At 37.5% G+C, this 18043-nt stretch overlaps 1 protein-coding gene across 12 annotated transcripts in view; it reads left to right on the forward strand.

Moving 5' to 3' along the window:
• The window catches only part of LOC132140080 (peripheral-type benzodiazepine receptor-associated protein 1-like), a 107760-nt gene that overhangs the window by 61933 nt on the left and 27784 nt on the right, over nucleotides 1-18043 (forward strand). For 9 of the 12 annotated variants that reach the window (XM_059548880.1, XM_059548884.1, XM_059548890.1 and 6 more), the window contains 9 exons: nucleotides 7863-8024; nucleotides 8848-8931; nucleotides 9022-9111; nucleotides 9932-10054; nucleotides 10148-10252; nucleotides 10452-10502; nucleotides 10647-10679; nucleotides 15420-15600; nucleotides 16219-16296. In XM_059548880.1, the coding sequence (XP_059404863.1) occupies nucleotides 7863-8024; nucleotides 8848-8931; nucleotides 9022-9111; nucleotides 9932-10054; nucleotides 10148-10252; nucleotides 10452-10502; nucleotides 10647-10679; nucleotides 15420-15600; nucleotides 16219-16296 (907 nt within the window). The remainder of the gene's footprint in view (nucleotides 1-7862; nucleotides 8025-8847; nucleotides 8932-9021; nucleotides 9112-9931; nucleotides 10055-10147; nucleotides 10253-10451; nucleotides 10503-10646; nucleotides 10680-15419; nucleotides 15601-16218; nucleotides 16297-18043) is intronic. The other 3 variants (XM_059548883.1, XM_059548886.1, XM_059548882.1) reach the window with 3 other exon arrangements.

Genomic DNA, 18043 nt, shown 5'->3' on the forward strand with positions numbered 1-18043 from the left:
TATTAATATGTTAATGATGGATTTGGTTCTTCCGAACACGTGAAATAAAAGTTAAATTTTTTGGTGAAATATTCCTTCAAGGCATAATCAGTACATCAGTTAACACGCCATCTTTCTGATCAAAATGCATTTTGTTTGCACATGTATATTGTGTGCATACATGTGCAAAAGGCTTCTACCTAAATGCTTGAGGTTAGTTAGTGAAATGTCTAAAGTTTCGACTGCTAGTCGTTGATTTGAAGTTTCAATCTCAGCTGTCCTCGCCGTCTCTGTAAAGCCTGGATGAGAATAGCGGTTCAGGGTAATCTGGTCATATACGACACACACACACACAGAAAGAAAGGGGCCATGTTGTGTGTGCTCTAATCCCCTTTGACAGCAGAATGGTACGGTCCCATAATCCTCTAGCTGTTGCCGTGGTAGCGTTGAGAGGGTTTTGGATGGTAGCTACGACTTTAGCCCAAAGCAAACCAAAGATTCCCGCAGCCGTCCCAAACGCGGACTCTTTTCTTTCCATCGGCTCACAGGACAGGGGTAGGCCACTTTTACATGTAGTTACTTTGCGCCGTTGCTGAGTCGAACACTTCCTGTAGCCGTGATAATTGCATGAATGCGGTAATGATGTAACATGCATGTGTTATATGAGATTGAAGAGTGCATGAGCGATTATAACACTCACCTGTCCTCATCAGCAGATGAGCACTGCTGTATAATTACGGCCCTTCCAGCTTCTCAAATCTGGCTTGTACTGTTTTGTCCTTGCATGCATTAAATGTGTGCACTATTGTGCATGAAAGAATAGCTACAGTAGAGTCACTTTTAGGTCTAGTTTGGATGGTGCATAGCAAAAAATGGTGTTTTACAGCAATTCGGCTCAGCCAGTTGTGTGAGTTTTGAATATGCAAACAGATTGCAATAGCAGAAGTAAGAGACGCATGAAGACAGTTGATGCATTTAACTTTAAAGCAAACCAGCGGCAGACAGGCCAATCCATTAAGGTGCTTTTTAAAGAAGTGATCTAGTTACCCGTTTCAGTAGTCCACGGGGATTACAGCAATGTGCTTACAGCGAACAGAGGACGGCGTATGGGGTCGAACTGCCTTAGTGCACATAAAATAAGACTTAAACCGAAGGTTCGGTTTCAGATCAGTTTATTTGACTGAGCTTTAATTCTTAAAGTTACTGCCGAAAAGGATGGTGAACAAGTTTTAGCTTTAGCCACCATCAGGCCTGTGTATGAAGATTCAATATAAGACAGTTTAACCAATAATGTGTGTTAGTTTTGTTGGTTTAGTTTTAATTTGAGGGTTAGTTTTGCATTAAATGTAGAGTAAAGATTTGTGAGTGCAGATTTCATCTAATCAGAATGAGAGTTTTATGCATGTTAGCTTTGCAGCTAATATCTATATGCTAGTGTTTTACTAAAAGTTGACAAATGTGTAGCAGATGTGCATATTTAAACTTCTGGGAAAAATAAACGATTGAACATTTTGTTCGGAACAAGTTTTTGTCTAACGAAGTGTTCACTAGATCGAGATTCGACCGTAATTCAACCTGCCAGTGGCTAGCAATAGCCATTAGCATGTTAATGACTGGGACGGAAACAAGATGCTAGGTTAAAAATGTGCATAATCACAGGAAACAGTACTGCCATTGATATTACGTAAGATAAGGCAAGATGCTACAGGCAAATCATCCTTTTTTCATCAAATCATGTCTTCTTTCAGACTGGTGAAAACATCAAAAATACACAATTAAACCTTCATTTTATTACACTTTATCTTTTTGAATCTGTAGATACCAAACCTAACAGTTTTATTCCTATCTATATTTCTGAAGTGGGTTTTGTTCATATATGTCATTCACCTGAAATATTTTTTACATTTTATTTCTATAAACATGTTGATTTTTTTTAAGTTGTAATTTTACATTTTTTAAATTCGCCACTATCCTAGTTTTCGCCCCTTTTGTCAGTAAGAATTTTTTCCTTTTTTAAAAACACAATCAAATGTAATATGCTCCCTTATTCCTTTATATATTTGAATATGTACACCTCAGAATAAGCATGTTGTTTTAACTTTTTCTATGGACTTATAAATAACTCTTTCGTAAATGCGGACGACTTTGTCCCGTATTTAATTAAACAACATTTCTGAAAACTAGTAATACAAAACCATTGTCTTGATGTACTTTCATTAATCTTTGTATTTTAATGTATTATCTTTGATTAATGCACTTTCATTAAGAGAGAGTTCACCCAAAATGTAATATATTCCTCTGTTTTCAGCAGAGTTCAGAATTATCCATTTAAGAAGTGTTTTTGATCATCTATCCAGCGCATCCCAACAGTTAAATACAGTTTAATTAAAAGTGGATGCACTAATCTGTCATTATACGGGTGTTTCAGGGACAGAAGACAGACGCTCATTTAAAAGAAGAGGAGGTTTAACTCAAAAGCACAAAAAACTATTAATGTGTGCTAATGAAAAATAATAGCAGAACACTGAATTATTCACTCATTTCAGTTTCCATCATATGAATCATTTTGGCCCACCACAGATGTTGGAGATTTCAGTCGTATGTGGAGTGGTGTGTTATAAGCCTTTAATTTGAGCTAATGAGGTTTTAATGCTGCTGATTGTGAGTGGTTCAGACAGGTTTATCATTTTTCATTGCTGTGTAAACTTGTTTTGCTTGTTAGGTTTTGTATTGCGGAGCAACAACCACTTCTTCAGCTGAAATTTGTTTCATGATGACATTCATTAATTACAATTGGCCTGAATGAAATCCAATGCTAATTTCTTACTCATTCTGTGCTGCCTTTGGCAAAATTAGTGTCTGTTTTACTGGAGCATGTCGCATTTTCTTAAAAAATATGATGCATTTTGGAGCGTTTCTGCTTTTGACAACCATTTTTAAGGTGTATTCGTCTCGTATTTTCTCTTAATCAGCAGAAAAACACCACAAACACATGATTCCTGTGTGGATCTGAGCCACATTTCAACTATTTGATCAATTCTTAGCCCATTTTCTAATGCATGACATTATTTTACGCCCAATCCTGATTTCAAGGTTAGAATTATAGTCAATGACACAATAAAATGCAAACTTAAGCCATATGTTTTCTGACACATGTCTGGGAATGTCACTGCATCCAAACACACACAGAAAATGACAGATTTAGTGAAAAAAAAGCTGATTTTGTAAAGTTTTTGGAAATTAAATGGAGTATTTGAACATATTTTGGATACTTGTTTTGGTCATTTAAACTAGGGGTGTAACGATTAATTAACCATACATTTCATGTTGAATGCATGCAGCATCTTTGTTTGGATCCTGATTATAATGCAGAGGTTGCCTCTAATTTTAAAATGGAAAGAACACAGACAAAGCCTTATTTCGTTTATAGGATTAGATTTCTTTTATTTGTGCTACTTATTTATTTAATTTGGAGCTTGTTTTAAAATTTCTATTTGGTTTTGTTATTCACCTTTATATATTATTAAAATTTTGTCATTTTGCAGACACTTTTATCTAAAGCAGCTTACAAATGAGCTCAATAGAAGCAATCAAAACCAACAAAAGAGCAATAATATGCAAGTGCTATGTTATTATAGTGTTATATTTCAATTTTACAAAGAAACTTGCAGAATTGTGTCCAAGCAATGATAAAGGACACATTAAATGTATCATTTGTCTTAAATCTTATTTTGTAAGAAAAATTATAATTGTGAATTGAATCGTGAGTTGAGTGAATCGTTACATCACTCATTAAAACTGATACATTTGACATTTGACTGCTTTTTTTATATATATATAATTGCATTAAAGCTGAAAAATATTTGTTATTTGGGGGGAAAAAAACTGTACATGATGTAAAGTTTTTTTTTATTTTTCTAAACTTAGCATAATCAAATAAGGCAATATTAGCCATTTTTTGCAAAGCATCAGGACTTTTCATAGTGCAGGTGTGTAAGAAGTTAACACTATATTTACATTTTATTATAAATATAAACATGCATTTAAAACTTTAAATCACTGACTTGATTTCAATAGCTTCTACCATCTTCTTTGAGAGGTTAATGCTTTAATATTCAGTTTCTCTTTGGTGAGCATGAATGGGATTTGATCTTCCTGAAGCAGACTGTTGCACTGAATCATTAGAGTGTGATAATTCCTCATCATCATGGATCTCTCTTGGTAGAATTTAACTTCTATAACAGATGTGTGTGATGCTAATGAGTCTGAATGGTGACGAAGCAGAAGGATGGCTCCTCGTTGGCAGTTTGATCCTGTTAGCAGGTCGTGGCTTTGGCCGCAGTGCAATAGCTCCACTTAAAGGGTTAGTTCACCCAGATAGCAAAATTATGTAATTAATAACTTACCCTCATGTCGTTCCAAACCCGTGAGACCTCCATTCATCTTCAGAACACAGTTTAAGATATTTTAGATTTAGTCCGAGAGCTCTCAGTCCCTCATTGAAGCTGTGTGTACGGTCTACTGTCCATGTCCAGAAAGGTAAGAAAAACATCATCAAAGTAGTCCATGTGACATCAGAGGGTCAGTTAGAATATTTTGAAGCATCGAAAATACATTTTGGTCCAAAAATAGCAAAAACGACGACTTTATTCAGCATTATCTTCTCTTCCGTGTCTGTTGTGTGAGAGAGTTCAAATCAAATCAGCTGAATATCCGGTTCGAGAACGAATCATTCAGTTCACCAAATCGAACTGAATCGTTTTAAACGGTTCGCATCTCTAATACGCATTAATCCACAAATGACTTAAGCTGTTAACTTGTTTAATGTGGCTGACACTCTCTCTGAGTTCAAACAAACCAATATCCCGGAGTAATTCATTTACTCAAACAGTACACTGACTGAACTGCTATGAAGAGAGAACTGAAGATGAACACGTTTTTGCTATTTTTGGAGCAAAATGTATTTTCGATGCTTCAAAAAGTTCTAACTGACCCTCTGATGTCACATGGACTACTTTGATGATGTTTTTCTTACCTTTCTGGACATGGACAGTAGACCGTACACACAGCTTCAATGGAGGGACTGAGAGCTCCCGGACTAAATCTAAAATATCTTAAGCTGTGTTCAGAAGATGAACGGAGGTCTCACGGGTTTGGAACAACATGAGGGTGAGTTATTAATTACATAATTTTGCTATGTGGGTGAACTAACCCTTTAAAGCATAAGTAGGTATGGTCACTAAAATTAGCCACTAAGGCATTTGACCCTTAACCTGCTGAGTAAAGAGGAACTGAGAGCAAATGTCAGCTTCTCCCATGACTGATGCTTTAGACAAAGACTAGCCAAATGGACTTTATTAATGACTGTAGAAGAACGAATCTCATAAAAACTGACAAGAAATTAAAAAAAAAAAATTGTATTACATTTCCTTTTTAAATATACCGTTTTACTCAGAAATAGGTCATATTATGGAGGTAAAAGGGATTGCATTTCATGTTTCCTGTTGACAATTTTTGACAAATGTAAAAATCATGACACCACGTCCCTTAATTATCAGTACTGTAATGTGTGAAAACTCTCATTCTCACTAAAGTAGAGAAATGTATTTATTTATTTATCTAGTTCAATGAAAAAATTGGTGATGGAAACTGTGATGGAAAAACAATTTTTATTCAAATTTTACTGAAATAATCACAAATTTCAGAAATTGCTGGTAAATTTCACAAACGAAAATAAAGAAATGGCAAGTAACACATTGAATTAGACAAGACATTTTGAAGTAGAAAACAGTATTCTTTGTTCTATTTACCAAAAATATTTTTTACAGTGTACAGTTGAAAATGTAACTCATGGTAGTGTGTGTCTCATTGTTTCTGGTTTTAAAACAAAACTATCATTGAATCTGGAAGATGATTTTATTTCTATAGTATGAGAATTATATACAGGTCCTTCTCAAAAAATTTGCATATTGTGATAAAGTTCATTATTTTCCATAATGTAATGATAAAAATTAAACTTTCATATATTTTAGATTCATTGCACACCAACTGAAATATGTAAGGTCTTTTATTGTTTTAATACTGATGATTTTGGCATACAGCTCATGAAAACCCAAAATTCCTATCTAAAAAAATTAGCATATCATGAAAAGGTTCTCTAAACGAGCTATTAACCTAATCATCTGAATCAACTAATTAACTCTAAACACCTGCAAAAGATTCCTGAGGCTTTTAAAAACTCCCAGCCTGGTTCATTACTCAGAAACTGCAATCATGGGTAAGACTGCTGACCAGACTGCTGTCCAGAAGGCCATCATTGACACCCTCAAGCGAGAGGGTAAGACACAGAAAGAAATTCCTGAACGAACAGGCTGTTCCCAGAGTGCTGTATCAAGGCACCTCAGTGGGAAGTCTGTGGGAAGGAAAAAGTGTGGCAAAAAACGCTGCACAACGAGAAGAGGTGACCGGACCCTGAGGAAGATTGTGGAGAAGGACCGATTCCAGACCTTGGGGGACCTGCGGAAGCAGTGGACTGAGTCTGGAGTAGAAACATCCAGAGCCACCGTGCACAGGCGTGTGCAGGAAATGGGCTACAGGTGCCGCATTCCCCAGGTCAAGCCACTTTTGAACCAGAAACAGCGGCAGAAGCGCCTGACTTGGGCTACAGAGAAGCAGCACTGGACTTTTGGACAAATTTTGCATGTCATTCGGAAATCAAGGTGCCAGAGTCTGGAGGAAGACTGGGGAGAAGGAAATGCCATAATGCCTGAAGTCCAGTGTCTAGTACCCACAGTCAGTGATGGTCTGGGGTGCTATGTCAGCTGCTGGTGTTGGTCCACTGTGTTTTATCAAGGGCAGGGTCAATGCAGCTAGCTATCAGGAGATTTTGGAGCACTTCATGCTTCCATCTGCTGAAAAGCTTTATGGAGATGAAGATTTCATTTTTCAGCACGACCTGGCACCTGCTCACAGTGCCAAAACCACTGGTAAATGGTTTACTGACCATGGTGTTACTGTGCTCAATTGGCCTGCCAACTCTCCTGACCTGAACCCCATAGAGAATCTGTGGGATATTGTGAAGAGAAAGTTGAGAGACGCAAGACCCAAAACTCTGGATGAGCTTAAGGCTGCTATCGAAGCATCCTGGGCCTCCATAACACCTCAGCAGTGCCACAGGCTGATTGCCTCCATGCCACACCGCATTGAAGCAGTCATTGCATGTTGGGCCACTGCTCCGGGTGTGTGCTCACAGTGTGTGTGTGTGTGTGTGTGTGTGTGTTCACTGCTCTGTGTGTGTGCACTTCGGATGGGTTAAATGCAGAGCACAAATTCTGAGTATGGGTCACCATACTTGGCTGAATGTCACGTCACTTTTTTATCACTTTATTCACTTCACTTTATTTCTGCAAAAGGATTCCTGACCAAGCATTACTGAGTGCACTTAGTGCATAACTGAACATAATTATTCGAAGGTTGCCTTTTTTTGTATTAAAAACACTTTTCTTTTATTGGTCGGATGAAATATGCTAATTTTTTGAGACAGACATTTTGGGTTTTCATGAGCTGTATGCCAAAATCATCAGTATTAAAACAATAAAAGACCTGAAATATTTCATTTGGTGTGCAATGAATCTAAAATATATGAAAGTTTAATTTTTATCATTACATTATGGAAAATAATGAACTTTATCACAATATGCTAATTTTTTGAGAAGGACCTGTATATATGATTTTTCTTTTTTGTTTTTGAGTGAAAATATTTCTTTGAGTTTTGCCCAGTTTCTTGTCGTCTTCAGCATATGCATTATCAAAAAGCATGCATGAACCTCTGCAGCTGCGTGTTTGGTTGCAGTTTATAAGTGTTTATTGTTTTTTTTTTTCAGGTTGTGTTTGAAGCCCTGCCCACAGTAGTAGATGAGGCCCATGTTAAAGGGGAGGAGACTCCTGCAGAGGGGGAGGAGTCAGAGACACAAGTGAAGCCCGAACAGGGCACAGGCTCCACCCACCAGGAAGAGCAGACCACAGAAGAACGTCTTCAGTTACTGGTAAGAGTCACATGATCACAGACTTACATCGAATATTTAAATAATTATATATGCACTGATTTTGCACCATGACCCCAAAAATGCCAAAATAACTGAATTCATTGGACAAATATATGAATTAAATGGACAAAAATATGCACATGATTTTCACCATCATATTAAAAACTGTGATGGAAAAGTCATGAAAATCTTTGAAAATCATGTTGATTTATTTTTTCAGCTGTAAAATATTATGTTTTATAAATTGCTATTTTCTGAATTGTTGAAAAAAAAAGAAACAAGTCATCCTTATTTATAAAGCACTTTGTATAATATACAGATTGTGTCAAAGCAGCTTTAAAGTGTTAAACTAGAACTAAATTATATAAAAAAAACTAATTTTTATTATGACATTGTTATGTTTCTTGTTTATTACAATTGTATTAAATACATATTTTAATTATTATTTGTTTTTGGCTTATGTTCCTCATTTGTAAATCACTTTAGCTAAAAGCCTTTGCTAAATGAATAAAAGTAAATGCCAAAAAAGTCAGTTCTCTGCCACTGAGCGAATTAAACTTCTTGATTAATGTATATATCTTTAAGTTACATTTTTAGTTAAATTTTAAGACATTTGAATAAATGAATGCATCATTTAAAAAAAAAAATTAGATTTTAAAAATCTTTTACTGGCATTTATAAACTGTAAAATTTTCTGTTTTTGACATTGTCTTTCTCTGAATAATTAAAAACTTTTATTATTTTATTTTTCCCCTTGCTCAGTAATCATGAATGACTGCAAAGGTTTTCTTTTAATGTGATGCACATATCCATGTTTCTGCAGGAAAGTGAGTTGGGCAAGAAGAGGAAAGAATGTGAAGTTCTTGAGCATGAGGTGCGGAAGAGACAGAAACGATGTCTCGATTTGGTGAGTGTTTTTCTAATTTTTTTAAAGCTTACAGTTCATATCTCCTACATGTAAGGCTGAAAAACACACTGCTTGTCTGTTTGTTCACAGGAGAACCAGCTAGTGGACGAGCGCAGCAGAAATGAGCACTTAGTGGAGGAGGCAGAACTCCTCAGGAGAAAGGCTCAGCTGCTCGACCAGGTGAAACATCGTTATATTAAAAATAAATGAGTAGTTCACACAAGAATGAAGGAAAATGAACTCGCCCTCAGGCCATTCAAGATTAGGATGAGTTTGTTTCTTCATCAGGTTTGGAGAAATGTAGCACTGCATCAGTGTCTCATAAATGGATGCTCTGCAGTGAATGGGTGCCGTCAGAATGAGAGCTGATAAAAACATCACGATAATCCAAAGCCACTCCAGTCCATCAGTTAACATCTGGAGAAGACAAAAGATGAAACACATCCATCAAGATGTTTTAAACTTAAATATGAGTCTATAATCCATAATAATGCTTTCTCCCGTTAAAAAGTCCATCTCCCGTTCTCCTCTCTCATCAAAATCCACACTCGTATTTGTTGAGAGCTGTTTTGTCTTGTAAACGGTGCTTGATCTGTGCAGATTTCTCTCCTGATTCAGACCAGACCAATTTTTCATTATGGACTCATATTTTAGCTACTATTTAAAGTTAAATATGCCTTAATGATTTGTTTCTTATAAACACGCAGCTTTTGGTTTCTCAAGTCATCAACTGATGGACTGGACTGGTGTGGATTATCGTGATGTTTTTATCAGCTCTCATTCTGACGGCACCCATTCACTGCAGAGGATCCATTGATGAGACACTGATGCAGTGCTACATTTCTCCAAACCTGATGAAGAAACAAACTCATCCTAATCTTGAATGGCCTGAGCGTGAGCACATTTTCAGCCAGGTTTCATTTCTAGCTGAACTATTCCTTCATGTGTGTTTCTGCTCCCTCCGTGTGTCTAAGGTCAGTGTTTCTCTGTGTTTCTGTAGTCGCAGGCTGAAAATGAGGAGCTGAAGGAACAGCTCTGTGTTTTGAACGCTCAGCATAGTTCAGTTCTGGAGGAGAACCAGCGACTCCGTGCAAAGCTGGAGAACCTAGAGCAGGTCCTAAAGGTGAAACACTCACGTTCAGTGTGTTTCTCAACACGTTCACATTGCATTCGGTGTGTAATGGGTTTGTGTATCTGTGTGTGTGTGTGATGGCAGCACATGCGAGAGGTCGCTGAGCGCAGGCAGCAGCTGGAACTGGAGCATGAGCAGGCACTGGCTATCCTCAAGTTCAAACAGGATGAGATCAAGCGACTCCAGCGGGTCAGTTGCACACTGTTATCACAGTAATGGCAATTTAGTATAGGACTGTGCTTTGTATTCCTGAATGCAAACTCTGATGATCTGTTAACATTTGGTTCTAATCAAGGTTATTTGATGAATCACATTTCTTGCACATTCATTTGTGTTGACATCATGTCATGCCGGATTTTGTGTTTAAGAGTGTCTTCTGGTTCTGCAGGCTCAGTTATTTGCTAAAAGAGAACATGAAGGTGTCGTGCAAATGCTGGAGGTGAGTCTCACATCTCGTTGCTTTGTGATTGTTTTCGTCAGGCGCTGTGATGAGAGGATGATAGAAGCTGGCTGTGTTCATAATGCTCAGGGTTTTAATTGTTTTGTATTTGTGTGTTGTTTAACTGGATTGTGTCTTTCTCAGGACCTGGTGCAGCTTGTATTGCACAGAGAGCTGGTAGAGTACAGTGTCTGCACTTCCTGTTTGATGTGTTGCATTTCCTGTTTCCCTCTTTAAACAGCATCACTGATGATTGTATCTGCATCCTGCAGAGGGCCCTATTTACCTACTAGTCCAATTTTTATTGATTTTTTTAAGTACTTTGAGTTGTTTTACAAACAATTATGACATAGCATCTATTCGAATTTTAATACAATTAAATAATTGCAATAAAATAAATGAGCAGTATTGAATAAAAGAAAATAAATATTCATTCAACAAGGCATGCATAGTGCTCAAAGCAGTAATTTTCTTTCTTTTGTCCAAAGTGACATTGCATTTGACCTTTATACTACATCAGTATCAGAGGAAATCTAACCCTTGATCTTGATGTTGCAAGCAGGTTCCTGATTGTTTTCTGAGCACGTCCTGCTCAGATTTTTTTGCATGAATGTCGTTGCATTTGATCTGGAAAAATATAGTATGCAGCGTTTCACTCTAGTACCTTGAAACTTAAAAATAGCTTCATAATGCTCTAGTTTTTGTGCATTTGAGTCTCAAGGCTTTAGATGCACTCAACAGTGATGTGGTCCAACAGGTCCTGGACTACAGCATTCAATAATCTAATTTAATATCTGCTCTGACTGCTTTTGAAATGCATGATGTTTCCTCTCTCTCTTTCTGTCCTATACTTTGTGTTTTGTTGGCCGCTAACCAGAACACACTGGACGGCATGCAGGTATCAGACCCACTCAAAACGCATTAATTCGGCCCTTTAGAGCCAACTTAGCTTTAGTTCTTAGAGCTTGCTCGTTTGTGTGTGTGTCTGTGTGTCTGTGTGTCTGTGTGTGTGTGTGTGTGTGTGTGTGTGTGTGTGTGTGTGTGTGTGTGTGTGTGTGTCTGTGTGTGTCTGTGTGTGTCTGTGTGTGTCTGTGTGTGTGTGTGTGTGTGTGTGTGTGTGTGTGTGTGTGTGTGTGTGGTTTATGCAAGTAGACAAGATTTTAGCACTCAAATAAGTACAACAGGGCCACAAACACTGCTAAAAGTTTCGTTTTATTAGCTGGAGTTGATCAGCTTTGTGTTGCAATGTGCCAATGCATTTTGTGAAGTATTTTCTATTTAATATCTTAACATTAAATGTGACACTTAAAGTTTGAATGTGACACATAGACTTTTGAGGTGAGAGTTTTAAAGGAAGCTCTTTATTTTTAGAGTTTGAGCAAGGACTGAATAAGTGACAGTCGGCCTGTGTGTGTGTGTGTGTGTGTGTGTGTGTGTGTGTGTGTGTGTGTGTGTGTGTGTGTGTGTGTGTGTGTGTGTGTGTGTGTGTGTGTGTTTGAGCCCTGTGCTCTCAGTGTGCCAGGAAACTGAACCACAGAGCCGGAAGTGAAACTAGCTCACCGTACTCTCTCAAACTCTTGAGTTTTTAATGCTTTTATTGCACACTTGTATTTTACACTCAGTAAAATGGCTTTAGACCCCTTTCGTTTGCCCTGCGTCCCTCCTTTTCAATCACTGCTTTATTTATGAAGCTCTAATGTGTTGCAAGGTGCTTTTTTTTAAACAAAGACTGTGCATATGTCATGGTGATTATAGCAGGCTCAATGTGTTGTAGTTATCTAGAACAGTGGTTCCCAAACTTTTCCATTCCACGACCCACCTAGACAAGTGTAATATATTTCACGACCCACCAAAATATTAAAAAAAAAAAAAAAACAACGAGTGAAATTACTTTAAACCTAATCTTACTTAAAATTTTTATGACAGAAATTAAGTATTTAAGAAAAATAACCATTTTATTTTAGAGTACAACTGAAAATTTCACTACAAATTTACAAGTTTTAATTTTTGTTTACTGGCGTTAAAATATGTAGTGTCCATAAAAACGTGAAGCAGGCTCACTCCAGTGAAGTGTGATCTGCGCTGCTGTGTTTTGTTGCATTCATGATCCTTCCGTGTGTGTCGGCGAGAACGGAGCACAATCCAACACTTTTTTAGAAAAGCATAAGAAGCAAAGCAGAACTATCTAAAACAGTTTGGAGATTAAAATAATTGTGAAATAGGTAAAAAAAGACCGATTGAACCTTTTAATGACATTGCTCTGAGACCTTCAAAACACGCAACGCACACGGACTTAATTGCAATTTGAAAATCACACTAAGGATATTGCAGTTCATTATTAATGTTGGTGGGCTATATCGTTGTGATGAGTGGGTTCCCAGTTCCCGCCTCCTTCTTCCTGTGATTGTGAAGATTTTAATGTTTTACACTGGTGCCGAAGCCAGGGAGGAAGGAGGGGCGCGCTGCCGAAGATCCTTCGCCGCTGGGGTGAATCCGCAGTGCCATCGAGCAGGGCGAAGGAGTCTGCCGCCGAGGGTGCTCGATGTGGTGGGCTGGAGTGAGTTGCCGGGGGGGGCGAACTCACTCCAGCCCACCGCCTCGATGACTCCTTCGTGGAAAGAGGTGGGAACCGGCGGACAATCAAACAAAGTTTTAATAACCAAATAAACACAAAACAGCGCGACAGCCCCTCTCGGATGACTGCCGTGCACAAATAAAAAACAAACACAAAATAAAACCCAGGCCTGGTCCTCTCTCGTCCTTCACTGTCATCGCTCCTCTTTTGTATCTTTCCGATCTCCTCCGTGGTTCTTGAGACCGGTGAGTGTTGCTCATTTCCCAATCACTCCACCGGCCTAGCTCTGTTCCCATGGCACTAGGCCCCGCCCCACTCGTCACATTCGTGCAGCCCTAGACTGAACTGTGTTAGTGTCTGTGTGTCATTGAAACGCAAAATTAGCTGCAGCCAAGTGACTTTGTGCGACCCACCTTGTTCCATTCCGTGACCCACGAGTGGGTCGCGACCCACAGTTTGAAAACCCCTGATCTAGAAAACCCACACACTTTCAATAGCTTTCAATAACACAAATATCACCAAATGAGAATCAATTCAAATTTTCCAAAATAAGTAGAGCTTATGGTTATTGATTTGAATAGACACAGACACTTTACAATAATCTCCAGACTTGTGGTTTTCATCTGCTACATTGTAAATAATATTTATAAGAAAACTTTTTTTTTGTTAAAGATCATTTCTGTAGTCTCAAACTCTTCTCAAATTCATTTAGTGTTAATGTTTTGGTTTTTGAGAGCACCTCCCACTAAAGTTCACAAAAAATGTCTTGAAAACCAAAAACATTGAGAGCTCAGATTGACTTACATACATAATGTATAATTCGACACGATTATAGATTCTCATCTTCATCGAATCATCACATGGTCTGGGGTACGTTTCCCAAAAGCATCGTTAGCCAACTATGGTCGCATGTTCCATCATTACCAACATAGTTCAACTCTTTGGTGTTTCCCAAAACCATAGTTCAAACGAACATTTGCAAACAGCGTCGCAAACTTATGTGGTAGGAACCACAGCTCTCCACCTGTGGTTAGAAGCATCATTGCTTGTTACTAAGACATATGGACTTGAAGGGGTCATACTTTGTTAGGCCTTCCAAAAAGAGGACACAACTAGAAATCAGTGGTTAAGTTGTGTTTACAACACTGTTCCAGAACAGTTCAACCCAAATATTCACATTACGAATGACTGTTTCCTGATCCTGAGTAGCCTACCATGCCGGTGTTCTGACAAATAATGCTGACTCAGTCTGTAAGTATGTTTTCATATTTAAAGGATTTTCCACTAATGATTCAAACGTGAGTTTTGAGCAGTGTAGAGTAGCGTATGTTGTTTGTCGTTTCTCCGATCACAAATGCAGACATGGTTTTATGTTTACACTGTGTGATACGCAACGCAACGTGTAAAAAGACAATATAAGTCATTATAATCAGTAATTATGTCCCCACTGGATGCAACAAATGCCCTGTTTGTAATGGGTTTTATTGGTTTTGTCTCGTCGTACAGTGTTAAGGGGCATAACATTTCCGTCACATGCTTGAGATATTCGACCAATCACAATGCACTGGATAGCTGGCCAATCAGAGAACACCTCGCTTTTCAGACTGATGAGCTTTGGTAAAATCGACATTTTCCGAAAGGCGGGGCATAGAGGAGAAACAATAATGTACAGCATGTGGAAAATAATGTGTTTTTTTAAACTTAAACCTCATAAACACATTGCATTACACCAAATACAAACAATAACGTTCTTTTTTAGCAACGTCATATGACCCCATTAAATAAATTGTGCTTTTGGGCACAATAAGCAATCTAACATGTAGTACAATCTATATCTTCCATTCAATTTAAATATATTTACATTTTAATCGATACATTTTTGTTTTAATAATTTTTGAAGAGTGTGCATGCACATAAATGCCTAAGGGAACCCAGGAGTATGACGTAAGAGGACACCAACGATGAATCAAACATCAAATAAAGCAAAATGTCAGGGAACAAAACATGGTAAATTAGTCATCAGGTGCCATGTTCAATACAGCAGCATCTCAGAGATCTCGAATCAATTAATTAGGAGAAGTTATTACTCCAACACATGTGTGTGACATCATTAACAAGGGCCCTTAATTATTGAACTAATGTGGTTCAAACGACGGAGATTAGATGTTTGGGAAACAGTCGCGGTTGGTTGGCTAACCCCACATGTGCATTATTTTATTAATCGCTTTGGTTGATTAATAATATCTGCATTTCTTCATCCGACAAGCTGATGTGTTTAACATATTAATGCGGCTTGTGGATATTAACTAATATTTGCATATTAATGTCGATCCTGTTTGTAGGCAAAAGTTCGGGAGCTGGAGGAGAAATGCCGCAGTCAGAGCGAGCAGTTTGGGATGCTGTCACAGGAATTGGATAAATTCAGGGTTCAGGCCTCAAAGATCGACCTGTCGGGCCCTGACCTGCTGTCCAGCCCCAGCCTGACCCAGCTGACCAATGGGGTCGGCCTGCCCGGTGAGACAGGTACGCTAAAATACTGATCATTACCCAACACATAACAGATCCTTTTGTATCCTTTCAGATCTAAATTCAGATCAAAGTTCGTAATGTTGTTGATTTATTTTCCAGCTGCTTGGTTTGGTTCAAGGCTGTTTACTGAAGAATTGTGTGTCGCTGTTATGCTTTAGTTTTGCTGAGAGAGATTTTTGTTGCCATTTTTGTTTCTCTGAGCACATCACTATGTGACATCACTATGCAAGCATTGATTCTTGAATAACTGAGTTCCTGTCCTGTTGATTCCTGTTGTACATGTAGACCAAAACAATGATGAGCAGAAGAAATTCTTTTTAAATGCATTTAAAAATCTTACTGACCACCAAAGTTTTAAACAGTTGTGTATCTATAATAGTTACAGTTTCTCTTCTGTTCTGGGTTTGCATACACACACTACATTAGTTTGCCATAGTAGAGCATGGCCAAAACAAGCTGTCTTTTAAGGTACGTAGTATTGCTGCTTACCTTTTGGACCAGCCTTTGTGTCAGATCACATCTTTGATGTCTAAGTCGGCAGCTCACTAGGTTTTGGATGAGTGTCTGAGATCCATAAGTGCATTGTGCCTGCATTATCCCCTCTTTTTCCAGGCACAAATGCCTCATGGGAAGACATCGCGTTCTGGAGTTTGGAGGGTAATGAAGCCCTCTGCGATGCCTCTGAGTCTGGTACTATTGAATTCAGTTTGGTTCTAGGCTGAGACGTCTCGTGTCCGCCTGCATGAATAACACATGGAGTGTGACCATGTAGTGAGCAGTGGCTCACATCCATGAAGATTTTAATATGATCAGTCCTGAGCTAGATCTGGGTGATATGACAATATATACCGATCAGTCATAGCACCCACCCCTAACCTGAACCACTTTGTGATTTGATTAACGTTTTATGTGTTGGTGCTTGTACTGTTTGCAGATCTCACCTTGTTAGCATGGGTTTTGTTTTGTTTTTGTCATATTATCACTTATGCAGTTGGTAGCACATTGAATGTCTCTCAGTTTTGTGATGAAATGATTTGCTGCTTTATTCTGGTGGAGCAGTCAGAATATCTGAGCTGTTGCTTGATTGACGATGTTCAGAATGTTAGTAATTTTTGCATTAGTGCTTATCTATACATACACTACCAGTCAAAAGTTTTGAATAATTACAAAGTTTTTTAAAAGAAGTCGGTTCTGCTCACCAAGTCTGCTTTAACTGGTCAAAATAAAGCAAAAAAGTTAAAATATTACAATTTAAAATAGCTGTTTTCTATGTGAATATCTGTTATACCGTAATTTATTAATGTGATAAAAAATCTGTATTTTCAGCGTCACATGATCTTTCAGAAATCATTCTAATATACTGATTTGCTGCTCAAGAAACATTTCTGATTATTATCAATGTTGAAAACAGTTGTGCTGCTTCATATTTTTGTGGAAACTGTAATACATTTTATTTTATTATTTTGATTATTTTTCAGGATTCTTGATGAATAGAAAGTTCAAAAAACTGCATTTATTTGAAATATAAATATTTTGTAACATTATGAATATCTTTATTGTCACTCACTTTTGATTAGTTTAATGCAGCCTTGTTTTTTATGTGAAATAAATGCTGTTCATTTGAACTTTATATTCATCATACAATCCTAAAAAAACACACACAAAAAATATGTCGGTTTCCACACAAATTTTAATCAGCTAAAACAGTTTTTACCATTGATAATAAGAACAACTATTAATAATTGAGCAGTAACTAATGGCTGCTAAAAATTCAGCCTTCCCATCACCTGAATAAATTTTACATTTCACAATATTACCTTTTTACTTTATTATTTAATCAAATCAATGCAGCTTTGGTAAGCAGTTTTCAAAAATGTTTCAAATTATTAAAAAAAAATACTTAATCCGAACTTTTGGCTGGTTGTGTAAAATGAACATTTTTATAAGCATGAAATTCCTGAAGAATCTACTAGTTTTTCAAAAAATACAATACAGTACAGAGAAGCAGTTTATCACACAATGCAATTCACTCAACTAATGAACCAAAGTAATATCAACACTCATGTGATGTTTTTACTTACATTTTTTTTTAAAGTACTCCATTCTGAACATAGTCCTGATCTTCTGCTGCAGGTCTGGGTGCATTATGATATTATGATATCACACAAATAACAGCATGTTTAAATGTTAACCTGCACTGCTATGCATTTTTTAATTTTTAATTTGCTTCTTATGAATTTTGTGAAAGCTGCAGATCTAAATGCTTAATTAAAATGACATTTTATAGCGTGCAGATGATGCATGAATGTGATTGGAAGGAGGTGTTGAAGGTCAAAGAGTGATTTCTACTGTAGTCTCATAGTGACGGGGTTCGTGACTCTTATGCAAGCAGATGGTTTTCATTCAAAACAACCCTGATTCTAACCTGTAGATCACG

The sequence above is a fragment of the Carassius carassius genome, chromosome 4 (genome assembly GCF_963082965.1).
Source record: "Carassius carassius chromosome 4, fCarCar2.1, whole genome shotgun sequence".
Classification (NCBI taxonomy): Eukaryota; Metazoa; Chordata; class Actinopteri; order Cypriniformes; family Cyprinidae; genus Carassius; species Carassius carassius.